Raw genomic sequence first — 11,157 nt, 5'->3', positions numbered from 1 at the left:
ACACTGTTACGGGTGAGTGAGCTGCCTGTGACAAGATGGCCGCCAGTTGCGGATGGCGACCTCCATTGGCCAACAGCGCGCGAGACATCTAGCCTTTATTGTGGATATCTATGGTCCTGGTGTCAAAAAAAGCTTTTATTGGACTAACAAGGAAGCAGGGGCGTGGCCATCTTTTCAGAAGTAAGGGGGACAGAAATGTCGTAATACCTTTTTTTTTCTTCTTTTTTACCGATATAATTTACTGCATCTCTTGCTTTTAATTTGGTAAGATATCAAATACACTGCTAATCAATAACCACTAATATCTATAATATTTTTCTCCTATATGTTATGCCAATTTTATTATTGGTTTATGTACTTCAAACACTTGTGCATTAAGTCTCCATAGATTTCATGCAATGTAAAACAAAACAAAAAAATTACATTATAATATATATATATATATATATATATATATATATATATATATATATATATATATATATATATATATATATATATACATATATATATATATATATATATATATATATATATATATATATATATATATATATATATATATATATATATATATATATATGCTGCATTTAATTAATAAAAAAATGCAGTAAAAATGTAATACAGTGAAATATTATTCTGATGTAAATCAGCTGTTCTCTTTAATATATATAAAAAGTGCAATTTATTTATGTGATCAAAGCTGAATTTATCATAATTACTCCAGCCTTCAGTGTCACTAATCATTCTCATGAGGATTTGATGCTCAACAAACATTTATGATTATTACAGTGTTTACAAGTTTTGCTGCTCATGGTGTTGATTTATTTTTGTGGAAACAACCATTCTAACATTTGTGGTAAAATTAAAAAAGAGAGAAATTATTACTTTTATTTATCAGACATGCATTAAATTGATCACAAGTGATATTTTTAATATTACAAAAGATAATAATTTATTTAATAAATGCAAAGAATTGCTTTCCATTGAACTTTCTATTCATCAAAGAATCCTGAATAATAAAATGTAGGCCTATCAACTTTTTCAATTTTCAATGAGGTGTAAAGCTTGTTCTCATAGACAAATATGGCCTATTTATTAATTAAATTAATTTGTCATTTAAACTGATGCAAACAGGGAAAGTGAGTAGAAAAGACTAATCCTGTCGCCCCCTCTAGTGGACAGCATTAATCATTACGACCTTCATTGCTCAGATAACGCAAGTCAATGGGATTTTTTGGGAAAGTAAGTCTGACCCGATAGAAAATATATAAGTGAGTCAGACTAGTCTGGAGGTCTGAGCTGAGTTTGGTGAAGCATTATAGTTCTCATAATAATAATAAATAATATTTAAATAGGACTATGCTGGAGCTCTCAAGCAAACTTAATAAAGACAACTCAGAGAAACATCACCCAATTAATTAATTAATATCTGTTTTATAATAAAAATAATACGATTTTAAAGGTATGTGGTGCTCTTCAACCGACATGATTTTAATTAATCACAAACTCTGCTAATTTTGTCAGTATCAATTAATGTATGTTTACTGATACTTCTCACTTTTCTGTCTCTTTCTTTTACCGTGAACAGAATAGACACATGCTTACATTCACAAATATAAACTGTATTTCTATTCAATTTTCAAAATTATTGACATGTTACACGCCTACCTGCCTTTTGATATAAATAAAAAGACGAGAGTGGCAAATATCACGGATATATTATCATGTACAGTTCAGTCTGTTATTTATTTTTATTTCCATTTCCCTTTTATTCAAAGAGACGGGACTATTTGCACTGTTTTTATCAATGAGAAACAGGCTATCATCTCAAATAATAGCCTATGGCTCACATTAATTGGGTCGCTTGCAAATCGCAACAGCACGAACAGCACGAACGTGACCAGCAACATATTTCTGCTTTAAATATTGTATGTAGTTAGCAGTGTGTGGTGTTTTCAGACTTTTTTATTAAACTGCATTTGTCAGTTCCGCACTCGCATTCTGCCTGTCAGAATGAAAAGCTCGCGCTGAAAGCGGAGCTGTTTGACCAATCAGATGAAAGAGGCGTTTCAGCGCCACCCACGTGTGGAAACGAAATATTGAACCCATAAACCGATTTGTAAAACACAAACGAAATATGAAAAATCGAGCCAAAATCTCATTTTTCGTTTTTAAACTAAAAAACATAAACAAGCGGGTCCGTGGTCAGTGTAAGTCATTTCATTTCCTGTTTGGAATTGAATAACGAGAACAGATAAATCGGGTGTTTATTTTATATAAAAAACGAAAAAATGAGATTTTGGCTCGATTTTTCATGGTTCGTTTGTGGTTTATAAATCGTTTTTTTCATCTGATTGGTCAAACAGCTCAGACTTCAGCGCGAGCTTTCATTCTGTCAGGCAGAATAGGCCTACAAGTGCGGGACAAATGCAATTTAATAAAACAAATGTCTGAAAACACCACACACTGCTAACTACACACACTATTTAAAGCAGAAATATGCTGGTCACGTTATTCGTGTTGTTGCGATTTGCAAACGACCACATTAATGTAAGCCACAGTCTATCATTTGAGATGATAGCCTATTTCTCATTGATAAACACAGTGCACATAGTTCCGTCTCTCTGGATAAAAGGGAAACGGAAATAAAAATAAATAACAGGCTGAACTGTACCATGATATGTCTGTGATATTTACTACTTTCATCTTTTATTTAGGCCTACATTAAAAGGCAGATAGGCGTGTGACATGTAGCCTAAATCATTTTGAAAATTTTATAGAAATAGTTATATTAATGAATGTAAGCATGTGTAGCCTATTCATTCAGTTCACGTGAAAAGAATGAGACAGAAAAGAGAAAAGATAGAACCATTGATACTGACAAAATTAGCAGGGTTTGGGATAATAATAATCATGTCGGTTGAAGAGCATGACATAGGCCTACCTTTAAAATACTATTAGTTTTATCATTTAAAAAAATTCAATTTTATTACGTACTGAATTGGGTGATATTTCTCTGAGTTTTCTTTATTATGTTTGCTTGATAGAGCCAGCATATAGACCTATTTAAACATTTTTATTATGTATTATTAATATTATGAGAACTTTAATGCTTCACCAAACTCAGCTCAGACCTTCAGACTGGTCTGACTAGTTTATATCTTTTCTAACTGTTCAGACTTACTTTCCCAAAAAATCCCATTGACTTGCGTTATCTGAGCAAATAATGATTAAAGCTGTCCACTAGAGGGGGCGACAGGATAAGTCTTTTCTACTCACATTCCCTGTTTGCATCAGTTTAAATGACAAATTAATTTCATTCATAAATAGGTCATATCTGTCAATGAGAACAAGCTTTACACTTCAAGCTGTACAGCTACTTAAAACTTGAACCCTGCTTCAGAGTTGGACAAACATGAAATGCAAATACCAGTGTGAATATCTTAAAGGAAACTAGAAAATGGCCATCTGGAACTTGTATTTGTCATGGGGCTAATTGTTGCTATAGGTTTTCCCTTTGTGCTCCCTATGTACTGGCAACTATCTCTTGAATCTGTCTGGATACATTCTCCTGACCATGAGAGGCCTCCAACAGCTACTCGATTTGCAATTTAAGGTTCAGAAGGCCAGTTTATTTTCCAGCATCTCTGTTACAATAATAATAATTAAAAAAATAAAAATAAAAAAGGTCACTCACTCATCCACTCACTTAAAAAGTTTCATTAAGGGGGGGGGGGGGGGGGGGGGTAAAATAAGGCAATTTAAGTGAATGGGACAAACCTTAAAACAAAATTACCAGAAGTATTAAAAGGTCAGACTTCTGTTCTGACTTGCTTTTTATTTGGGAGTTACATTTTAGGCCACTTTGTGTAATCGGTTATATAAAAGATCATCATCAATAGATACTAGTATATAATGAATGAGTGCGGCCTTGACATTGTATTCTCTAATTTATCAATGGGTTCCAATGTTGAGTTAAGCCAACAAATTAAAAATATAAAAACATTTTTACAAACACATATATCTTGTTTACTCAATTAAACTTTTATAAAAAGCACACTCTATTACTTGTGATGTAATAATTTGTAAACATTGGCCTCCCTTAGATAAATTACATGTTAAAGGTAGTAGTTTATTTGTGTGTGTGTGTGTGTGTGTGTGTGTGTGTGTGTGTGTGTGTGTGTGTGTGTGTGTGTGTGTGTGTGTGTGTGTGTGTGTGTGTGTGTGTGTGTGTGTGTTCAGCAGAAGAAAGTCATGCATGTTTGCTGTTTGGAGGGCGAGGAAATGATGAAAGGTTTTTCATTTTGTGTAAACTATACCCATTTAAGTGGATTTAGTCATTACTATAAGAAACTAATATGGTGCTAGTAGCATGGATATTGCTCGGATGAAATCATGTTAAATCTATTCAGGGATATAATTTGTAACTGCAAGTCTGTGGCACCTATAGACTGGGTTTTTGCAGTAACTAAAGGTTTTATCATTTTTAGCCATGATATCAGCTGTAATTGATGTGATATGACACTGTTTTCCAAAACATAATAATGTTTATTTTGACACATCTGCAGTTAATGTTGACTATATTTTCTTTATAAATATCGTCAAAGAATCTGCATTCACCTCATGCTGCAGGAGTGTGGTGAGGTGTAAGGTCTGAATTGACCAGTGGATGGAGAACTCAAGGATGTGCCCTAATGCAGATCATCACAGAAGCTGCAGGCCTACCAGAGTGCTTGAAGCTACTAAGAGTTTTCATAAAACAGTATTGTGAATTTTCCTCCACTTCCTGCAGTAAAATGTGTTCAGTTAGTAAGGTTTAAGCAGGATATAAAGACAAAAATGTGATAGACATCTTCAAAAGTTCAAAATTATAGCATGTTTTGTTTTGTTTTGTTTTGTTTGCTTGTGCAGAACAGAATAAAGTTGTTTGTAGATTCCATTTTCTTGTACTGACTGACCTACAAGTTGCATGCAGACACCCAACTTTGCACATTCATTTATAGATTTAAAACCCAGTCCTTACCCAGGAAGAAAGTGTTCTGCAGAGTTCAGATCCAACCAGTTCTAACACACTTTCATTAACATTTCTAGATAGTCTGTAGACATTGCTTAGCTTGTTCATGTGTGTTTAACTAGCCAAACTTTGCAGGACATTTGCCCTGACATTAGCTCTTTACATTAATTGAATGTGATTTGTCAACAGCGAGTACATCTTAAAATATAAAGCTCTTTACAAATACAAGTTCCAGATGGACAAACATTAAATGCAAAAACCAGTGTGAATATCTTAAAAGAAACTAAAGAGTGACGGATTGTATTCAGATTTTTATTTGTTATTAGTAATAAAAGAAACAAATGACAGCATCTTAATAAAATGGGACTATTTCTTAATGAAATGAGACTAACAAATATTTACTGAGTAACATTAATAAACAAATAACAGAAAAATGAAATAAAATCGACGCTTTGTTATGAGAACTACAATACCCGACAAAACAAAGACTTAACTAACATTCCCTATTATGTGTGAAAATCCGCAATGTAACTGGTCAATGCATGTGCCAAACAACAGAATACGAGAGCTGATTGGCTAATTCACAAGCCAAATATCCCGGATGTATAAACGAGTTATATTTCACACAGAGAAGGCGCGTAACTTAGTTTGAATTGGGTGAGGAACTGCTTTGCAGCTGTATTAACTGTCATCTACAAATTATAAGATGGTACGTTAAGTGTTTCTTTCCTCTGTTGTATTTAGTTTGTTCCACTCGTATTTTTGGAGAGACACATAACTGGTTAAACGTACATTTAGGATTATGTTTCCATGCAGTGTTTGTTGAATAATATTATGCGGCTAACGTTAGTTAGCTTAGCCCCCGTGCTAACTGGCGTCTTGTAAACAATTCGAAAACTACCGCCTTATGTAATTATGGTCGTGTAGGTAATGCAAAAGGTTTAAAGATTTCCGTTAACTCTTAACAATGCGTGAATATGGTGATGTCTGTTTTAGGCTGGAGGTAAAGCTGGGAAGGATTCCGGGAAGGCGAAAGCCAAGGCTGTTTCGCGCTCACAAAGGGCTGGACTGCAGGTAAGACAGCTATAACGAACAAAGGCCTTTGGTTCAAATTCATTAACTTGGAATGTTCTGCTACTTGTTTAAATTGTATACTTTTTTTCTTTATATACATAATTTAACACAATAAGTTTGTCTATTTGCTGATTGTTTCGTTACTCTTCGTCGTTTTAAGTTTCCAGTGGGTCGTATTCACAGACACCTGAAGTCAAGGACCACTAGTCATGGGCGCGTCGGAGCCACTGCCGCGGTGTACAGTGCTGCTATTCTAGAGTATTTGACAGCTGAGGTGAATACTATTTAGAGCACACTGCATTGGGCCAAGACTTATCAGACGTGTTTAACGTGCCAGTTTTCATATTAAGGTACTTGAGCTTGCGGGAAATGCATCTAAAGATCTTAAGGTAAAGAGAATTACCCCACGGCACTTGCAGCTGGCTATCAGAGGCGATGAGGAGTTGGACTCGCTCATTAAGGCGACTATTGCTGGTGGTGGTAAGTTCTAATTCAACCTTCAAGTTCTTAAATTTTGTCGTCATTTGTGCTCTAACCCCCCCCCTTAAATCCCCACCGTATAGGTGTTATACCCCACATTCATAAGTCTCTTATTGGGAAGAAGGGACAACAGAAGACTGTGTAAACCATTTTGTCTCCAGACAGGAGTGTTCACAATGTTTTGTTTGCCCTGTAGTTTTAACTTTATATTGTCTGTCTTTGCATTTACTAATTTCTGTTTTCATTTCTTTTTTTCAAACATGGCTTCAGAGAAGCTTTTTATTTTATGATGTTTGGCTAGTCTTGTGTACACATTTTAATTTTGCATTTGAACTTGTGAAGTTTCAGGATTGTATTTCAATAAAGCTGACCGTGCCAGTCAATATAAAGGTGTCTTTTGTTTTTTAAATCATTGAAGTTATTGCACAATGTAAAATACTGCTCTTTTATTTCTGTTGTTGGAGAAATGTCTATTGAGGAAGTCTTAATAGACTTTTGTAAAATAAAGCCATTTAAATCCTTCTGTGCATCCCAGAAGTCACTGATTTTTACTTTTTTTTTTCTCTGTGTGAAGTGACAATTTTGTTGGAAACCTTTATCTGTACCTGTTTAAGTAGCAAATAAACAGGGCAGCCTTTTTTTCATAAAATCTACACATGGGTTTAATGTTGCATCTTAAATTATGTTTGTTTTGCAGCAACCACCAACTTGATTCTATTAAATTACAATACATTTATTTTGAAGCTGGGATACAAGTGTGTGTGTGTATATGTGTAATTTAGGAAAGGGGGTTTCAATGTTATGTTCTTAAAATAAGTCTGTAAACCAGTCAGTGGTAGATGAATGTATCTATATTTTACTTGGTCAATACCATAATATACTGTGACGGAACAATTTCATGTTACTGATTTGAATCCTTCTGAAAACTTGAGTTTTGGTTTTTCCAGATACTCAATCTTTGGAAAATATTCATGTCTTAAATATTTTCCTGAATTGTCTCTAGGTTACTACAATTTGAAATTCCCTTGTTGAATGAACTTACCTTACAGTAGCAAGTCAGTAAAACATTCTAGATTAACCTTGTTTCATTTTGTTTTTATTTCCAGGTCTTTAAAGTTACTAAGTTGCATATTTTGGTTGCATTTACTTGTTTACAAAAATATAAAATTAAATTTGTTCCCCTCCAAATTGAGACTGATGTTTATCATACTAACTTACTGCTCCGTACTCAGTTCATGCTGTGCTTGTTTTTATTTAAGAATAGTGTGTAATGGTATTCAATAGCCTACAATATTGTCACGTGATTAACATTGAACAATAATTTTGTCCAGGTTGTTTCCTTACAAATGTGCTAAATTTTGTTTGTGCAAATGTCTATCACGTAAAAATAGTTTTGTGTAAAGTCAAGTTTATCATAAACCATTATATTGTTTATTTTAGGACACTTGTCTCTGGTAACTGAGATGAGACTTTAATAATGAAAAGGATTTATATAGAGAGAGAGAGATAGAGTGTAATGCTCTAAATAGACTAAAGGCTCTCTTTAATTTATAAAGCGAGTGTTTTTTTTTTTAACAAAGGGTGCCGAATTGCACATTTCATAACTGACGAACTTTCCACAATTTAATATTGTGTTTTGTGTTCTGAAGCTTGTCACCAAAACAAATTACGTGTGCGCAGGCTCATCTTAATTCCGATATTGATTAAATAGGGTACTCTGGGGTAGGGTAGTGAATTTGTCACGTGCGCCATTTATTAAAACACAAAATAATTTGTACAGGAGTATATAAGCTGTCTTTAACGAGCTATACTGTGAAAGGAATACTGCTTCCCGACCACAACGTCATATTTCTTTTGCAACTGTTCGGCAGCAGAACTTACTGTTTTCCCTGCCTGTCTGTTACAACACCATCCAACCAACGTGTGTGTGATCATGACATTGGTCAGAGGTTTGAAGGTGTTCAATGAATGTTGCCACCTCTGTACTGTTCTTTCTGCGCCAAAGCTTTTACTAAAAATCCTCTCAAGAACGCGCTTGGTCAGAGATACAATGCCATTTAGATAATTAGGCAATCATTTAATAATTAGGCTAGTACATAAAACCACAGTAAAATACTCCTTAATGTGTTCACAATTCATCCTGTGTCGGGTCACAGCAGATCAATGAGCAGCATGTCATCATTTCGTTTGCATGAATCGGCAATACCGGCGCCTCAAATAAAGCAAGCGCACAATCCAATAATAGGCCTATCACTCCATATCGCTGCAGCCCGGAGACCTGCAGGTGGGATGAGTTTACGCAGCAAGTGGGTGGAGCTTATGCCGCAAGTAGGAGGGATTTTGACAAATGTGCAAGTGGGAGGGGCTTATGCCACGAGTAGGAGAGATTTCACAAACGTGTGTGGAAATCCCATAGACAGTAAAAGAAATGGACGGAGCGATCCCATTGCCTTCTACAGCGTTAAGTGATGTCAGTATAGGAGCACTCACTTCCTGAGGGCTGAGCGAACTGCGCAGGCTCAGACTGAGCTTGACGACGTAGATGTGACGTGAGCCTCCTGTGACAGCTGTAGGTCTTCTAGTAGTTGTGGAAAGTGAAAGCTGAATCACATTGTTTAAATATTTTCTCCCGTTGCTTTTGGCTCACTATGGGCTTCTCCCCATTCTTCCCCCTTGACTTTATCAGACTTTATGTCTCCACGTCCCCCCCGACCGTCTAAAAGATTGCTTCTAGGCGTCTCCTCCTGTCTAAACTGTGCGACAGAGTCGCATTGGTTATGATGCAATAGTTAGCCAAATTTTACAAAAACAGCTTCTACGGGGCGATAGTGTAAGATACAAGGTAACGGAGCCTTTTATGCATTGTATCGTGTTTCTTTAGAAATAAACAATGGACAAATGGAGTCTTTAAACGTCTCAGATGTAAAGTTATTCACTGTCAAAGTGACTCAAAAATGAATGGGAGTCAATGGGATGCTAACAGCAGGTGATAGCTTGGTTAGCAATGGCAGCCCCTAGGGGTGGAACGCGAGCGCTAGATTACCCCCTTGGGAAATCCTTTTCAGTCTATGAGAAATCCCCAAGCGTTTGAGGCTGAGGACCGCGGTGAATAAGAGAGGCAGGAAGTAGCGACAGTAATGAAATGAGACCATTAAATATCAGGTTCTATATCATGGTTTAATTTCTTACGTCTTTGTTATTATCGTGTGTCCAGACTGGCTTTCAGACGTGACTTCATCGTTTACATTGAGTGGTACTGAACAGTAGCTACCACTCAATGTAAACGATGAAGTCACTTACACCTTTTGCCACTTAAAGGGATGCTGTTTTAAATTCAAGGCTGTAATGTAGGCCTTACCAGCAGCGTAGCACCAAATTTTGGGCCCTGGGTACAAACCATCTTGCTGGGCCCCCGTACTATGTATGTGTATGTATAGAAAATTGACTTCATCTTTACTACATTTTATTAAATTGAAATTTCAGGGTGGATAAATTATTTTTTAATGAATAAAATCATGTACAAGTCCCTCATTAATTGTATTATTTTTAGTGTTTTTTATTATTATTATTTGTATAAACACTATTGCAGCACATTGGAATTCATCTACATGCAGTAAACACAGCAAAATCCAAGGTGGAATGTTTCTGAATAAATGCCCAGGAGCTCGCCTCGCTTTCCCTTCCCAGCCTGGTGGAGACACAAGAAGCGCAATAAGCACTAGGGTTTATGTTGACATTGAACAATTACAAACATTAAGAATAATTTCTCAGCTCTGTAGGTCCATGCCATGCAAGTGAATGGTGTCCAGAACTCCAAGCGATGACATAAGTAAATTATACTTTATTACTATTTTTAGTATTCCTTTTAAATGCCACACCTAGACTAACAACTAGTTTATTCATCACCAATTTATACAAAATGTACCAAGTGTTCAGCATTTGTACTCAAACTGGCACTTCAAACAAGTGGAGATGGAGTACATTTTCCATAAGAGCTGTTTGTAGTGTGAAGATGTATTTTTCCAACATGCTACACCAGAGGGTTTTTCCCCTCTGGAAAAATATTTTAAAAATAATTAAAAAAAAAAGTAACATAACATTTAACTTTATCAGTGTTGTTCTTTTTATGGGTTTTATTTTTTAATGTCAATGTTTCATTTCTAGCCATAAGAAGTGTGCCTGATTTTTCCATTTTTATCCCCCAACTATATCCCTGAACCTATAGAGCAAACCAATGCCGGGCTTGTAGGCAGCATCTCCTTCTTCAAGAACAACTTCAAGCAATATGTTCTTAAGCAACGCTCCTGATAACTGAAAAGATAGCAACAGTTAGCACAGGCCGTTAAAAAAGCACATTATATAACATTATTCAACTACTCGAGGATGAAGCATGATGAAGGGTCATCATCTCTTAACACCTCATCCTTAAAGAAAAAGTGGATTCAAGTTGTAATATTATACACATTTTAAATCATTATTAAAATTGATTATGCATACCTTGCTAATTTTATCTAGTAAAAATTAAGTAATTTAAAATTAGCTGAGCAATATTATAGTTACATAATTAGAAACCCAGCATAGTGTAT

The 11,157-nt window shown here is 35.3% G+C and overlaps 1 protein-coding gene across 1 annotated transcript; it reads left to right on the top strand.

The window, feature by feature from the left end:
* The first annotated feature begins 5,601 nt into the window (after positions 1–5,601).
* On the top strand, positions 5,602–7,093 carry LOC137083458 (histone H2A.Z). The gene is made up of 5 exons (XM_067449416.1): positions 5,602–5,726; positions 6,014–6,091; positions 6,252–6,365; positions 6,442–6,571; positions 6,655–7,093. Exons 1-5 carry the CDS (start codon positions 5,724–5,726, stop codon positions 6,714–6,716), a joined length of 387 nt encoding a protein of 128 aa, XP_067305517.1. The 5' UTR covers positions 5,602–5,723; the 3' UTR covers positions 6,717–7,093.
* The last annotated feature ends 4,064 nt before the right edge of the window (positions 7,094–11,157 follow it).

Source organism: Pseudorasbora parva, chromosome 1, assembly GCF_024679245.1.
Source record: "Pseudorasbora parva isolate DD20220531a chromosome 1, ASM2467924v1, whole genome shotgun sequence".
NCBI classification, from domain to species: domain Eukaryota; kingdom Metazoa; phylum Chordata; class Actinopteri; order Cypriniformes; family Gobionidae; genus Pseudorasbora; species Pseudorasbora parva.
This window is presented reverse-complemented; position numbering and strand designations above follow the sequence as displayed.